Source organism: Cyprinodon tularosa, unplaced genomic scaffold (assembly GCF_016077235.1).
Source record: "Cyprinodon tularosa strain WSP-4 unplaced genomic scaffold, ASM1607723v1 ctg151, whole genome shotgun sequence".
Taxonomy (NCBI): domain Eukaryota; kingdom Metazoa; phylum Chordata; class Actinopteri; order Cyprinodontiformes; family Cyprinodontidae; genus Cyprinodon; species Cyprinodon tularosa.
Window position 1 is genome coordinate 1464535 of NW_024038343.1, and position 17423 is coordinate 1481957.

General features: G+C 38.8%; 2 protein-coding genes across 2 annotated transcripts in view; both read right to left on the reverse strand.

Annotated features, from left to right (window-relative positions):
- crppa (CDP-L-ribitol pyrophosphorylase A) overlaps positions 1-11286 on the reverse strand; it is a 66968-nt gene extending 55682 nt beyond the window's left edge. The window contains exons 1-3 of the mRNA XM_038279548.1: positions 10891-11286; positions 6224-6482; positions 2483-2632 (exon numbers count right to left, since the gene is read on the reverse strand). Coding sequence (XP_038135476.1) covers positions 2483-2632; positions 6224-6482; positions 10891-11141 — 660 coding nt within the window. The 5' untranslated portion in view covers positions 11142-11286. The remainder of the gene's footprint in view (positions 1-2482; positions 2633-6223; positions 6483-10890) is intronic.
- A 2631-nt stretch (positions 11287-13917) lies between these two features.
- Positions 13918-16485, reverse strand: sostdc1a (sclerostin domain containing 1a). The gene is made up of 2 exons (XM_038279547.1): positions 16190-16485; positions 13918-14880 (listed from the first exon to the last, which is right to left on the reverse strand). The coding sequence occupies exons 1-2, from the start codon at positions 16401-16403 to the stop codon at positions 14438-14440; spliced, it is 657 nt and encodes a 218-aa protein (XP_038135475.1). The 5' UTR covers positions 16404-16485; the 3' UTR covers positions 13918-14437.
- Between the last annotated feature and the right edge of the window lie 938 nt (positions 16486-17423).

Genomic DNA, 17423 nt, shown 5'->3' on the forward strand with positions numbered 1-17423 from the left:
CATGCACTAGGCCAACAATTGGATAATATTAACTTGTTACTCAGTATTCCTTCGGATCAGTCCTGTTGTTTATTTTAGTGATGCACCACCTGTTCCTGTTCCAGTTGATGGTGGATTAATTGGACATTAGTCACAGACAGGAACTGTGACCATAACGTGATGTAAATTCCTGCTTTTGTAATGACCAGAAAGTTTCAAAACGATCATTGAAAAAGGTAATTACATTTAGAAATTCATACCTGAACCAAACTGAGAATCTGTGGCAAGACTTGAAAATGAAACTTGATGCTGACTAAAGCTGATTAAGATGTTGACTGATTAAACTATTTTACAAAGAAGGATGTGCTAAAAAAAAACAAAAGAATGACATGCAAAGCTGGTGTACGTGTAGCCCTGAAGATTCACAGCTGCAATTGTAGTTATCGGTTAAACATTGGCAAATATAACTGCACGCCATATGCACTTAAATAGGGTCCACTCAGCAAGCCAAATTCACAATTATGCATTTAGTATCAGTCTATCGCAGAAAAATGTGTTAACACATTGAAAACTAACTAAATAAAATTGTTGAATTGTCTGTTTTTTGCATTGTTCAGTAAATTTTAGTATTGGAGTCATGTTTTTCCTTTTTCCTACAGCATCTGTGTAAGTTTGGTGAGAAAGAAATAACATGGTTTTATCTGCTGAGGTAATTTAACCTTCAGTATTTTCTCTGAATACAAAGGGCCTCCCTGAAGACTGGATAATGTGTCTCCGCTTTTGTCTTTTCACCCCTTAGTTCTCCGGGTCTGAATGGATGTCAAGCAACAAGTCTGCCGCTCTCAGGGATTTTTCACGACTATGTCCTACAGTCTTAACCTGACAGACACCTTAGACTTTCACATCTTTTCTAAAGTTAAAAAAGGAGGAGAGGGATACATAGTCTCAGCCAAAAGAACCAATGTGTCTTTCTGCAACCTGACTATCTGTGACACTGCAGCACAAGGGTGAGCTCATTTTCTGCAAAATGCTGAAGCCCATGGAGCTTTCAAAGCAATCTGTAGATCTGTATGTGCCAAGAGTAAAAATAACTTCAGACAAACGGCGCTCCAATTAAAGGCATACTTCAGCTCTGAGCTAAAAGTTCTGTGCCGCTTTAAAAGAAGAAATCAAGGCTGAAATGGCAAACTTAATGTGTCTGAAAAAGAAATATCTTGTGTTTTAGTTGGTTTGCCATGTTTAGGGACAAAAAGCCCCATGCTTTCTGTCAAGAACCTGCACAGTTGTGGCTCATATGGATCTAAATTCTTTCCTCTATACAGGGACATTAAACTGCACTTAGCTGCCTTAGACAGTTAATCTCAGCAAGCCTAAAAGTAAAGGATAAATGTTTTACTATTTCTTGTTTCATTTTTGTCCCATCCACTAATCTACAGGTGTGCAGAATATTTAACTGTATCATTTATTTCCAAATGCATCAGGAGAAAAAGAATGGACAATAACTCCACAGGCTAAATCAAATGGAGCTAGAAAGGGTGGAAGGTTTCCGTAGGATCTTGCGGTTTTTAATCAAAAGCAAAACTGTCTTTAGGATCTAGGGGCGCCAGACCTGTCAATTCTAGATTTGAAAGAAACTATGCTCTTTAAAAAAAGCTATGCTCAGGCCCTCAGGTAGACAATGGTATTCACTGGATCACTTGTTGAAATCAACCTACCAGTCGGAGAGGAGTTGATACATTAAACCAATAGCCAAGTTTCTGGGGGACTAAAAGCACTTTTCCATTGGTCTGCAGAGCAAATACTATAGCAATAAGTAAATATATATATATATATATATATATATATATATATATATATATATATATATATATTAGGAATGGGACGATATATGAAAACCGTCAGAACCGTTCGGTTCGACTGCCTCGGTTCGATTCGCGTGTGTTTCGTTCGGTTCATGCGCTGCTCATTTTTCTCATAGGCAAAGCGTTTACACTCCAGAGCAGAAGGTGGCAGTGCTGCGACCAAAGCCAACCACCAGTAGTAAACAAGAAGAAGAAGCGAAGCAGCGTAGCCGGGTGTAGCAGGGAAAAAAATCAGTTGTTGTGAAGAATTGTGTCGGACTGGCGAGTGGGAAAGAACAGGAGTTGGAAGACTGCGCCAGCAGCACTTTATAGGTCTGCTTTATGGGACCGCTTTGCATTTAGAGTGACGTACGATGACGGCGGAAAGAAAGTTGTGGATAAAAGTGCAACAGTGTGCAAGCATTGTGCAACACGTTTTGTTTATGCTAACAGCAACATGACCAACATGTCATGCTAACCCCGAAATCCCTCATACTCCGTCAGTGCTCCGCTCTGCCCCGCTGCACTCCAGACCGCCTGCACAAATGCAATTTTCTCACAAATATTAGCAAATTTAACAGCCAGTAGGAACCAAGGCCCTGTTAACTTCAAATCGTGCCTGTAAAATGTGTGGTGTTTTTGACTTAAAGAGCATCTCTTACCCTCTGGTAGGCCTGATGGATGACATCATATCTGAATCCCTGAGGCATTTCGCTGGCCCTGTACTTGGCCCGCTCTAAAGAATGATCCAGGTATCCCTCTGATGTAGTGGCGATCACTGTGGAAACAAGCGGCCGGATAGCTCCAGCTGCCTGTATGGAAAAAGACACAAGGATCTGGAATTTATTACAAAACATTAAGACAAGAATGCATTTGGAAAAAATATGTTCCCCAAAAATGTCAGTATTTCTACTTTAGGGGGATATTAGACTCATGCAGGTTTCCGCCAACATTTGGTGTATTCTGTTGTGAAGAACATTATCTCTTCTGCCATCATCTGCTGGTGTAACAGCTTCGGAGCAAATTATGGGAGAGGATTTTACAAAACAATAATTCTCCAAAAATTTAATAAATGATGGAGAAAATAGCATCTTCTTCAGAAGACCGTTAAACAACAACAGTGTGTCTTCAGTCAATGGCTTCTCCAGATCCGGTGGAGGGCAGAAAGCTTTCTGCCTACAGCTATAAATATCAATGAAAAAAAAAAAAAAAAAAGAACTATGAGTTGCAAAAACTTTTAATTTCCATTTTGAATCAATTAAGTATATTTTAATTGAATTATGGCATCAAAATAAATTGTTCTGTGTTCATTTGGGTCACTGATATGATGGTAACAAAAATGAGCAGACAGTTACGGTGAAAAGCAAATTATGGGGTTAAATATTCCGAGAGGTTTCAGTAAATGCGAAAATAATAAAAATTATGCTCATCCTGATTAAGAATTTAGATGGAAATTTTATTTAGATTACTTTTCTTTAGGCCAGGATTAGTAGAACCTATAGAAACAACCACATTTTGTTTCTTCTTGTTTTCTAGGCATTAAAGATGGCCTATGCCTACCCCTGTCACACTGGCCAAATAAACTAGTTTTTAGTGGGAGTGGGAACAGAGCACTGACGCATATTTACTCAGGTGAAACGACTCAGAAAGTGATCCACTTTAAAATCCCCTTGGGTCTGATTGGCCTGCTGTGGGAACACCAGAACCGGGTTGACTCGCTAAATTACACGATACTATGGCACACAACGTACGGACGTCAACACACCACACCGGCCATGTCTGATATAACAAGCCGAAATCATCTCTGCTTACATTTGATAAAATTATTGCAGTACTGGTAAAAGGGATTTAGAGGGGACAAAAGATCGAAACAATAAAGCACACTTACTACGCCCTGGCTTACCTACATTGTTGGGGCCAAAGTTAAGAGATACTTAGGCTTAAACAGTACTTTATTGATCCCTTGGGAAGACTCCATCCGGAAATTAAGGTTACCAGCAGCTTACAGGGAAAAAAAAGTATTAAGTTAAATTAAGTTAAAATTAAGCAACAAACAAGTATTAAGTTCAATGAAAATTAAGCAAAATACAAACAAAAAAATATTAACGGTTTATATCTAGTTTGTTACTTTGGTGGCACAGGTGTTCAGATCTTCCCACAGCTGGGGTGATTGCTTAGGGGGTGGGGTCCCTTGTAATTTTAAAAGATAGCAGTGTAACCAAAAGGCTGCCTTTTGGTTACACTGCTATCTTCTAAAATAAAACCTCCTCACGCCAGGTGAGTTTTGTCAAACTTTTCTGTTGACCGTAGTCGTCATCGTAATTGTAACTTTTGGAAAATAAATAAGAAAGAAAACGCAGGATGGGTTGGGGCTCAGGAAGACTTCTTGAAAACGCGTCACAGTGCACAAAACTTCTCAGCCAGCAGCGGCTCTGTTAGAGGATCAATACATGCTTCTCTTCATTGTTTACTTTCCTGATTTCTGTCACACAGATGACAGCATCAATGCCAACCCAGCAAGATGATGTCACCAGACACGCAGCGGAGGAGGACAGAGGCCATGCAGCTTGAAGGGAAGGGAGCCAAATGAAGATTGTGAGCGTGTCGACTCTTGTTTGAAAATACCAGGTTAACAAATGTTTTTCAGTTGGAAAGAGGCTTAACTGGGAACACTGGGCTCAACACCATAAGCCTTTATACCCTCATCACTAATTCAGAGAGAAGCTGAAGCGGCCATGTTGTTTTACACACTGGGAAAAATCGATATCTAGATAAGTCATTTTTTTCTTAAAATAAGTGTGTTTTTTCTTGAATTGAGGAGGTAAGTGAGACACTTTGCCAATGGAACGAGACAATTTACATTTAAAATAAGAAAAAAAAATTTTCATTGTCTTATTTCAAGTGTATATTATCTAATTACCTTATTTTAAGAGTAAAAATTCCATTGGCAAATCATTTTATCAACCTACTCAAATCAAGGATAAATACATTTAATTTAAGACATTTTGACTTATTTCTAGATCCTTTTTGCAGTGCACTGTTCATTTAAGATGCAGGTAGGCCTTGTTTAATGCTTTTAAAAATTCTGAAACTTTTTGATTAACTCTAATTTTGTTTTTTATCTAAAATATATCTCGATTTCTAAAATAATCATTGTAGATCAATGATGGTGACCTCATTTTGTTCCAATCTGACCTGGTTCTTTTTCACTAACCGCTTTCAATGACTCTGAAATGAATGCAGTGCTACAAAAAAACATCTCAGACACATTACTGCAACTGTACACAATAAAACTAATTAAAACAGAGAAAAATATGTTAACAGAAAAATCAGTGAAGCTTTCCATTTATCTGGTTAAGTAATTTACAACAGCAAAGTTTGAACCTGGATCCTCATTTCAAGTATGTTTCCCTCAAATACAGCAGATTTCAACATAAACATGAATCTGCTGCTTTAAGCAGAAAAAGGGCCATGAAAGCAGCTACAGCTGAGATAATAAAGACCAGAGAGTCTCCTGTCAGCGTTCATCACTAAGCTCAGACACATCACATACATTGTGACCTCTATGAACCTCTTTTTAAAACCTACATGACCTCTGCTCAAGAGGATCCTCTATCATCTTGAGTTTTAACTATAAATCACCCAAAATTGTCTGTCATAAACAACAATATCTAAATGCTTTCTGAAACTGACCAAGAGTGATGAGACGATGCATTAATCTAATTAAAATTAGATAAAACCATTAAAGCTGTGCTCTTTTATGGTCTCTTTGTGATTGGTTAGTTACTTTTTACAGAAGCAGGTAAAACATAAAGCTCAGGTCGCACCAAATCCCTTGGTTTTTTTGCAATCGGCTCTCCGATATAATATCTGACTCTGGGGTGGCTAATAATGGTGGATTTGTTTACAATTTGCTCTACAGATAACCTCGTCTGCTTTTCGGCCCAGGGCTCAGGAGATGAAGTCTGAGCTCCAGTCGGGATTTAATTTAGCTCAGCCTCCTCTCTCCAAGCATGAGGACAGAGTAGCTTTCAGGTTTATTTCTCCATTTGAACAGGGATTACAATCATCCTCCGCACAGCTTGTTTCTTGGAAAGGAGACATCATCTGACTTCAGCTGTAAGTTTTTCCAGGTGACATTTTCCAAGCCTTGAACACAGAACAATCATTTGACTAATAATAAGTTCATGCTTCTACTGAATACAGGTCCCTCTGCTCTTGAAATGAAATGCTCAGCTGTGAAGTTTTACCTTCACAGCTTACTACAGAGATGCTTCATGTTTTTCATCGACTCTATTTAAGTCTATTTTTAAAATAGACTTAAATATCATATTTTTAAAAGAGTGACAAATAAAAATGTGAATTTCAACTAAACTGTCTAAATTAGCTTTTACTGCACTCACTCCTTGCTCCTTGGCAGCCACCACTATCTGGTACAGGAGGTTCTCATCCACAAACGGGCGCACAGCATCATGTATGATGACCACCTTGGGTTTCCCCTCCTCCCCCAGAGCCATGACTCCATTGCAGATGGACCTGTGGCGAGTTGAGCCCCCGGCTACCACCCGAACCTTCTTGTGCTGGAACCGTTGGATGATGTCCGTCATCAAGCCGATGTTTTCCTTAGCAACAACAACCACGACGGTTTGGATCCACAATACCCTGAGAGGACGGAGCAAATACAAAAAAATGATAGAACTAAGTCAGAGCAAATCTAATGATGTATGTCATTTCCTAAACTAACAATCGTTTTCCCTTCCCAGTGAAGCTCCTCTGTAAAACCAAAGGGGTGTCACTTCAATTTACCCATTTGTTATCATTAATGTAATTTTCAGACCTACACTTGCAGTACTAAAAAATTTTCCCTCAGGAAAAAACATTGCTGAGCAGCTGGCAGTCTAGTCCAAGTAAGCAACAGCCCAAGGCATGCCCAAAACAATAAATTGTACTTAATCTGACATCTATAAATACATGTATTTAAAGATGTTAAACACCACATATGAAAAAGATAGATATTTATCATTTAAATGTTAAACATTCCTGCCAAAATATGATTTCTGTGAACTCTGGGTCAATATAGAATCAGATCTGTCCTATTAAAAAAACTATACCTTTATTTATAATGAGATAAAAATGAAACTGGTGAAAGAAAGTGATCAGATGGGGTTTGTTGACTCCACAACCCTGGCTTTTCTCCACAGGAACCCTCCCTGTTATCACTGAGCCAATATCCATTGGCCTTTTTCCTCTGATTGAATTCCTGATACAAGTAGAAAAAATAGAAAATTCTAGCCAGATTCATCTGCTAACAGCGGTGGTTATTTCACTAACTTTAATCATCAGCCAGGGATTGAGATTTAATGAAAACATCCTATTTTTCATCTTCATCTTCCCATCATGGAGCCTGAAATCTGTTGAAAACATGGCTGCCTTTGAGCCAAAGGAAAAAAAGATGACTAATCCATCAACAAACTGTGATTCAACAAAAAGCTTGTTAGATTTGAAGTATAAAGTTAAACTCTTACTATTTTTTAATGGCTGTTTATTCATACTGTGGATGCCTACTAAATTATCTTTATTTTAACTTCTTCTGAGAAACAAACATTGGTTTTTCTTTGATTTAAAAACTATATTGCTCAGTTTTAACCAAATTATTCTAGCACAGCAGTTATGTGATTATTAGGAGCCCTACTTAAGAGGACAACAACACCAAGGGAGGATCAAAGCTTCCTGAATGAGACGTAACAAACCTCTTTACTTTCCTGTAAGAGGGTAATCCTTCAAAAACAGAAAGAAACAAAATACTCCCATATAAACACACCCTGTGGACATCCTGGCGTGCCTAACAGTTCCATCATTAACGAAACAAGGATATACGGGGGGGAGAAATCTTCAAAGTTAGTTCAGAATGTTTAGAATTTAACTACCAACAAATAAATTGTCTGGTGGACAATTTATTTAGGTAGAAAATGTGCAATCTTGTCTCCCTTGTTTCTGAACCTATTGTTACTTCATTTTAGTCATCGCAGTGTTTAACCAAGGACATATTTCTCATGCCCTCACCCATCCACGCACAATAATCTACAGAAGCACCATAGAGAGCATTCTGACCAGCTGTGTCACTGTGTGGTGTGGAGGCTGCAGCGCCTCAGACTGGAAGAAGGTGAGAAGAGTGATGAGAACAGCAGAGAAGATCATCAGAGCTCCTCTTCCCTCCATTAAAGACATTTCATCCCAGCCCTGCGTTTCCCGAGCCCGTAACATCATCTGAGAAAAAAGCTTTGCAGATTTCAATGCAGGTCCAGCAGAATCTGCAACAGGTTCTTCCCCTCCACCATCAGACAGCTGAACTGTTGAGAAAACTCTAAATCAGGTCACAGACTCTGCATCACACTGATAAAACCAAACCAAATTACTGTATATTTGCACCATATATATTTAACGCTCTAAATTTCCATATCAATGCGTTTTTGCACAATGTTTTTTCTCCCACAGTGTTTACATTTGATCACTGCTGCACTTTATGGAATCGAAATGTTCTGAAAGCTGGCTGTACAGAAGCATTTTGTGTATACAACATGACAATAAAAGTTGTGTCATTGATGAGTCAAATAATGCAGCCACATTCTTAAAATGAAAATGCATTTCTGGAAATGCGTTTTCATTTTCCAATTTTAAATTTCAAATTGAATTTTGGTATGCATTTGCTGGGGTACATTTTAGAAAATAAATCTCAAATGTATTTTTCTTTTTCATTTTAATTAAGTAAAAGGATGAGCAGTCTTTAAGAAGAAAATTAAAATGCAAATAGGATGATTGATTACTAATTTATGAGTCAAACAATGCAGCCACATTCTTAAAATGAACTTGAAATATGGTAACGATTTGCTTCCATAGAAGGACCATGATGCTACAAATATATATACATATATATTTGTATACATACAAATATATATGTATACTTTATATACACAAATGGATTTTGCGTATATAAAATGACAATAAAAGTTGTGTGAGTTGTGTGGCACCTGTTTCATTTAGAAACTGGAAGGTTGGATTTTATTTTATTTTTATATATTTATATATATATATATATATATATATATATATATATATATATATATATACAGGTGCTGGTCATAAAATTTGAATATCATGAAAAAGTAGATTGATTTCAGTAATTCCATTTAAAAAGTGAAACTTGTATATTATATTCATACATTACATACAAACTCATATATTTCAGATGTTTATTTTGTTTAATTTTGATGATTACAAATGACAACAAATGAAAATCTCAAATTCATCATATCAGAAAATTAGAATATTACTGAAGACCAATAAAAACAAAGGATTTATAGAAATGTTGGCCAACTGAAAAGTATGAACATGAAAAGTATGAGCATGTACAGCACTCAGTATTTAGTTGGGCCTCCTTTGGCCTGTATTACTGCAGCAATGCGGCGTGGCATGGAGTCGATCAGTCTGTGGCACTGCTCAGGTGTTATGATAGCCCAGGTTGCTCTAATAGTGGCTTTTAGCTCTTCTGAATTGTTGGGTCTGGTGTATTGCATCTTCTTCTTCACAATACCCCATAGATTTTCTATGGGGTTAAGGTCAGGAGAGTTTGCTGGCCAATTAAGAACAGGGATACCATGGTCCTTCAACCAGGTACTGGTAGCTTTGGCACTGTGTGCAGGTGCCAAGTCCTGTTGGAAAATGAAATCTGCATCTCCAAAAAGTTGGTCAGCTGCAGGAAGCATGAAGTGCTCTAAAACTTCCTGGTATGTGGCTGCGTTGACCCTGGACCTCAGAAAACACAATGGACCAACACCAGCAGATGACATAGCACCCCAAACCATCACTGACTGTGGAAACTTTACAGTGGACTTCAAGCAACGTGGATGAAGTGCCTCTCTTCTTTTCCTCCAGACTCTGGGACCTTGATTTCCAAAGGAAATGCAAAATTTACTTTCATCAGAGAACATGACTTTGGACCACTCACCAGCAGTCCAGTCCTGTTTCTCTTTAGCCCAGGCAAGACGCTTCTGACGCTGTCTGTGGTTCAAGAGTGGCTTGACACAAGGAATGCGACAGCAGAAACCCATGTCTTTCATACGTCTGTGTGTGGTGGTTCTTGAAGCACTCACTCCAGCTGCAGTCCACTCTTTGTGAATCTCCCCCACATTTTTGAATGGGTTTTGTTTCACAATCCTCTCCAGGGTGCGGTTATCTCTCTTGCTTGTACACTTTTTTCAACCACATCTTTTCCTTCCCTTCGCCTCTCTATTAATGTGCTTGGACACTGAGCTCTGTGAACAGCCAGCCTCTTTAGCGATGACCTTTTGTGTCTTGCCCTCCTTGTGCAAGGTGTCGATGGTCGTCTTTTGGACAACTGTCAGGTCAGCAGTCTTCCCCATGATTGTGTAGCCTATAGAACTAGACTGAAAGACCATTTAAAGGCTTTTGCAGGTGGTTTGAGTTAATTAGCTGATTAGAGTGTGGCACCAGGGGCCATCAATTTTGAACCTTTTCACAATATTCTAATTTTCTGATATGATGAATTTGAGATTTTCATTTGTTGTCATTTGTAATCATCACAATTAAACTAAATAAACATCTGAAATATATGAGTTTGTATGTAATGTATGAATATAATATACAAGTTTCACTTTTTAAATGGAATTACTGAAATCAATCTACTTTTTCATGATATTCTAATTTTATGACCAGCACCTGTATACCTGACTTGGTATATCAAACTGAGTCAGCTCCATCTAAACATCAATTGATTTTTGTGTGCACTCAAACTTTTCAAATTAATTTCAGAAGTATTGCTAAGAAAAGAAAAAAAATGAGATAATTCCAAGAAAATTCTGTTTTTTTTTTGGTCTAATTATTTCCTTTTATTCCTTAATGTGTGGATGATTGAAGGAAATAATGAATGAGGTTTGAGATGTTCCTTACATCCAGTGAAATCATCACTGTTGAAGTGGGAACTTCATTTGCGCCATTTAATGTGTCTTTTTATCACTAAAAAAAGGGAGTTATCATGGATTTATTGTCCTACCTCTCAAATGACTCTATAGTGTAGCTTATTAGCGGTCTACCCAGAAAACAACAGAACTGTTTTGGTGTCTGCAGTCCGGTTCTCTCGCCGGTTCCGCCGGCAGGAAGAACCACCGACACCGGGAAGTCCACGCAATGTCCCGCCCGAATCTGTTCGCTTTTCCCGGCTTCGCTTGTTAGGCAGCCCCGGGGATGCGCGGGCCTGTTCGGTTCACTGTCATCACTCTGCATGTAAACGGGACTGACCTCCATCTGCTAACGGTTAGAAGGGAAGGATGGCTGTCAGAGAGAATGGATATTCAAAAATTTGTTCATTCCTGCCTGACAGGCTGCTTTTCCGTGAGGCAGTATGGATACAGAAGCAGGGAAGGCAAAGGCTCTCAAGCAAACGTAGCAAGGCCAGTACTTCCGCTTGGTGATTTCAAAATAAGATACTTTTGTAAGCCAATAAGGAAACTTTAGCATATTGTGTGAGGTATTATATTATTTTAAGGAGTTATGGGGGATTATTAGGCTATAATCATTATTTGCACTGTTATTTTTGAGAATTAATAATATTGTTGTTAATTAAGTTTATATTAACTTAGTATAATAAAGGCATTCTAATTAGAAACGGGCACATGACGTCACACGTTGCGCGGCAGCCATATTGAAAGCTGGTCAGCCCATTGTTTACACTTCGACTTCGCGCCTGTAAGGACTTGCTTTCTTCTGCTAGTAGTTTGCTTAGTTTTTTGCCGTTTCATTTTACCTCTGCTGTCGTTATGGTCACCCGTTGCTGTGTCGTAGGGTGTAGTAGCGCAAGCTGTGACTGGACGGGGAAAAAATCCCAAATGGATTGTCTTTTTACCGTTTTCCAACCTGGAGGCGTCTCAATGGAGTACCATGGTAGGACAGTCATATATCATCAGAATGTAACTACAGTATCCCAGGGCACGTACAGTCAGCACAAGATTTGTTTAGATACATTTTTGATGTTTTACGTTAGTGCCTGCACCTAGTCTTATCACCACAACAAACACCACACCATGTTGAGACGGTAGCTTACCTTGGATCTAATGACTGTGTTCTCATTCGGTTTGATTACTTCCATGTCGTGAACTTTTCCATCTGTCAGCTGTTTGTAAGCCTCTAGCGACTTGTAGCAGCGAAATTCTTCATGTGTGTAGGCACTGACGCCACACACTAGATAGGAAAATATGTCCTCCCTCGCAAACGGCGGTAGAAATTCTTCCCCAACGCACCACTCCTTGCTTGCTACTTCGTAGGGATCAAGTCCGTTTATGAAGCCCATCTTTTGCAGATAACGGTCCCTGGCTTCCCTCTGCAGTGTGTCTCGGTATATTCCGCATCCTTTCTTCGCTTTTAACATCGCTGTTTACTCGTCTTTGTGCTCTTTCTCTGTGCTGTTTTAGGTCTTTGTTTACCGTGGCAACTAGCTGTCAATATGGCGGCGTACCCAGAATGCAACGCGCTGTGCCCGTCCCTAATTATAAACTGAATGCCTGGAATATATAATGCCAATTGATGCATACATGTTACCAATATATCAGAATAAAGACATCATAAAAAGTACTGTTTGACGGGGGGGGGCGGGGGGGCGAGAGGGTTGGGGTAAATTTGTTTATTTTATTTTGAAATGAAAGTCATATTACCGGACATTAATTTAACTTGACAGCTAGTTGTGAGCCAACTTGTAGACGCAGGGCACTACTTGCAGATATTTTAGGCAGCACATATTGTCTGCAACAGCAGATCCTGATTTTAACAGCAATATTAAAACATTCAATTGATGCATCTGTGTAAATAAAAATATAGATACGTCTAGAAGTTTTGTTGTTTGTGTCAACATCAGATGAGAATATATTCCTATTGTTTGGAGGAAAAAAAACATGGATTTTTCCTCAGTTTTTATGTTCAAGGATATGTTAAAGCATGACAAATTTCTTCAATATTCTAAAACAATTCAAATCTAATCTCAATTGTTCATTTCAATTTACTCAAACCTTATTTAAAATAAGAGAACGGTGAAAAACTTCATACACCCCATGATTCAACAGCTCATAGAGCAAAAATTTATTAGCAATACCTTGAACTAATCTATTTCTGTATGACTATTTAGGTTCTTTGAGATCTCACAACCGTTTTTAATCTAGTAAATCAGGCCTATTGTAGCACATTTTCTCTATGTGTGAAAATATGTTCCAGTTTATGCCCTCATTAGACAGATGGAATAATTTAGTAAACAACAGGGCACGGTTGCTTCAGTCAATGCAAAGCATCCTTGTACCTGAAAAACAATCCCATATCACCAACCTTCTGCCTCATGACTGACAACAGGTATCAGGTGTTTTTGTTAAAATGCTGCCATTTGATTTTTTGATGAACATGTTGCTGTGCATTATGCAGACATCTTTGTCTTTCTGATGGGCATGTTCCAGATGTATTGTGGTTTCCTCAGATACAGCTTTGTTGTCATCTTCTTTCTCATGGAATTTATGTTTTGTCTTTTTCTTATACTGCCATAAAATGTATTAATTACCTTGCGGAGCCCACAAGATTCTGAGATGAAGCTCTAGGGGGTTCTCAGCAATGCACAGTTTAAGTTCAGAATGAATTTCCCTGGAGTGAACATCAAGAATCTGGAAAAAAATGGCATCTGTCTTAAATCTGTTCCACCCATGAAGAATAGTAGGTTGGATTTCAAGTTGTATAGACATTATACCCCTTTTTCAGATTCTAGGGCAGCAACAGTTGCTTCTTTTGGGGCAATTGCTGATGTCTTTCCATCTGGGTATTGTATCAACGCACCATTATGCTCCACACCAAAAAGCTTTCCAATCTAATCTTTCTTTATAGTAGTAAATGAGAGAGTGGGATGTTGTGTTGTTTCATTTTGTCAAGTTGGTAAAGATAAGACCTTTTTATATATATGTCCTGTATATATAATGGGCAAAACCAGGGAATTGTAAAGAGGCTGCCTTTTTGTTAGAGTTGTAAGACCCCCAGTTGATAATATGACCCAATATGTGATAAAATAATTAGAATTTATTCAGCATAAAGTTATAACAAGTATTTTGTTTTTTCAAAACAATAAACAAGCGAGATTGTCAGGTATATTGCAACAAAAATATATTACATCAGACATCATATTTCTTACATAGAAAAATCTTATAAACAGCCGTAGTTCTAAATGAAAGTAGGAAATCCATGTATGTACAACTATATACAGGTAATGATTTAAAGGATTTATTTCTGCTAGTTAACTGCAGATCTCCATAATTACACAGAATGGATATAGGAATGCATGCACAGCCCACATGGGATAATGTGTTGTTGTAACTAGAGTTCTCCAGCCTGCACAATGCACTTCTGTTCACATTTTTAAATCAAAAGTATTTGACAATCCTCTTTGAAGCCTTCTTCTTAGCTAAGGAGCAAGTGAAGTCAAAGTCACAGAAAGATAATCCACAACCACAACTTCCAAATGTCAAAAGGAGAAACCTCCCATGGATATTTCAGAGTCAATCTGAACAACCTTTCAGATTTTAAGGTTCAGTCTCATGCCAGTTCTCCCTCAGCCGGGTCTTGCCCAACCTCTTCTTGTTCTTGGATTTGTGTCTGTGCAGCGATGGCTGCACCAGGGCTGGGTCCTCAAACTTGCCGCCGGACTCGTTGTGCTGCCTTGAGAACCTTTTGCATTTGCAGGAGGTGACCACGGTGATCTTATAAGTTCTTGTGCTGCCGTCCTGGCACTGCAGCTGTATGCGTTGGGTTCGGGTTTTGTCGTTGACGCAGCGCCAGTCGTGGCTGCTGCTTCGGCGGGCCCAAAACTTCCTGCCACGGGCCCCGCCAATCCAGTTCTCAAGCATCTGAGCTGGGAGGCACTCGCCTGCACACACAAGCTCCTTGATGGGGTTGACGCTGGTGCAGTGGCCATCAGAGATGTACTTTGTGGACCTCAGCTCTCTGCAGCCAATCTGACTTCGATCTGTGGGTAAAAACAAAGAGATTTAGAAAAATATAGAAAAATCCAAACATTAGAAGTTCTGTCTCAGGATTGCCTTGAACTGGAATGGAAAACAAGATTTCTCCAATTACATTGGTTGAGTCCAATTGAAGCCTCTGGCAAGAAACACGATGACAAGGATTAAGAACAATCGGATCTTGATCTTTCTTCCTTAAAAAGTAATTACAGCTTTGTGACAAAGAAAAAAAAATCAAAGACTAGCGGCAAGAATGCAGCTTCGCAGACAGCTTTTACTCCTTTAGGCTGCGAGTCTCCCCTTCCCCCTGTAGCTGTAACCCAAGACCTACTCCATTCATGCAGCCCCATACACCTCTGTGACAGCCCTGGATGAATGGAGGAGCTCTGTCTTCCTGTCTCTTGCTTACACATCCTCATCCATCAGAGCCTTATACTGGGAGAGCCGCAGGGTAACAATTGCACTGGGAGAAAATCTAACCTGTCTGGACTGCTGCCAGTCAGGTGGGTGCCATGTGCTGCCACAGTTCACACTGATAACTAGTGAAAACATCAATCCTCAACTAATCGATAAATATATCTTTACCTAAAATTGTCCAGTTCATGCCTAATCTAAATTTGCATACATTTAAAGCTCTTTTGCAACATTTTCTAATCTTTCCCCAGATGTTGGAACAATTTTGCATATTTATTAGTTGATTTTTAGTGTTGTGAGGTGGTACCAAGCAACAGTTTGACTGAGTGACACAGATTTATGCTGTTATTATGCAACACTTAATTTTTAAATTCTATTAAGTTTGACTTTTTAGAAACTTTTCAGCGTTTTAATCTATTCCTTTTACAGCAACTCAGACATGCAGTGCATGCTTTATTCAAAAAGTAGCCTATACATATACTATTTAAATACTATTTTAAACTTTTACAAACGCTTAACTGACCTTAGATAATTATTACATTAAATTGCTGTTCTATGTTTTCTGGTATGTTTAATTATTCTGCTTATGATTTTGTGAGTAGGCTATTACTTTTTAAGATTTATGTAGATATTTTTATATTTTAAGACATGATAGTAGGAGCATTGCATGCATGTGTGGTAGATAAAAAGGATTTAGGTACGTCTTTTTTCAGATGCATGAATAAAACAATATATATATATATATATATATATATAGTTTTACTCATATAACTTTTCTTGTTATTTCTCGAAATGGGAATCGTAGAAATATATCCAGCATTATTGCAGAAAGTATGCTGAAGTGTTTCAGTAAAAGCAGAAGAAGAGCAGAGCATCCTTTCTGCCTCTGGTCCAACTCACCGTCTCGCTCCTGCGCCGCCGCCCCGCCGCCCTGTCCTCTTCCACCGGTGCGCGCGCGGTTCAGGGACGCGTTGTTTTGCAGCTCCGGAACCGGCGCGAGGCTCACGTGCGAGAACATCTGCTCCGTGGCGTCATTTTTCACGGCTTGGCAGCTCTTCAGGAGGATGCAGAGCAGGATGATGGAGCGACGCGCCGCTTGCGCGCAGAGGTGCATGGCTGCTTCTGTGTTTTAGTAAGGATGCGATGAGGACAGCAGATGTCCTGATGCTGGATGGGCTGCTGAGTGGGAGCAGAGGGGTTATAAGTACGATCCGCTCCGCCTCTTGCTCTGGCAGCTGCTCAGGTATGTCTCCTTGGGGCCAATCGGATTGGTCGCTAAGCATCATCGCTGGAGTCAAACCTCGCCCACTGTAGTTTTATTTGATCATAAACACGCTGTAGGCTGCAGAATATAGAAGAGGATTAGGGCCACTGAAAAAAGTAAAAAAGTAAACTGATTTTTAAATGTTATTTCAGTATAATAGGAGAAAAAAAAACAGAACTCAGAAAGTCAGAATTTCATCTCATATTTCTGACTTTTTTTCTCAGAATTCTGACTTAAATCTCAGAATTCTGACTGAAATCTGGCAGCTAACAAACATATTATCACCAAGTCATAGTCATGTCTGTTTTAAAGACTAAACTAGTTCTCGTGTTTTAATCACCTTCTGGTCTTCCAGTCATGAAATAGCATCACCAGGGACCCCTCTGGCACATAAAAAGTTGCCTAATTCCGTCATTTTCCACCACTGTGTCACTGGCCCTCTCAAACAACTCACATCTTTGTCAGTGAAGCTGAGGATTCCCACATCTCTTCCTTCATGGTGCCCATCTACATTAAGATCCAAAATTCTGAGATTAAAGTCAGAATTCTGAGATTAAATCAGATAACTGAGATTAAAGTCAGAATTCTGAGATTAAATCAGATAACTGAGATTAAAGTCAGAATTCTGAGAAAAATGTCACAGTTTTGAGAAAAAAAAGTCAGAATTCTGAGATTAAAGTCAGATAAATGAGATTAAAGTCAGATAAATGAGATTAAAGTCAGATAAATGAGATTAAAGTCAGAATTCTGAGATTAAAGTCAGATTTCTGAGATTAAAGTAAGAATTCTGAGAAAAAATTCACAGTTTTGAGAAAAAAGTCAGAAATCTGAGATTAAAGTCAGAATTCTGAGAAAAAAGTCAGATTTCTG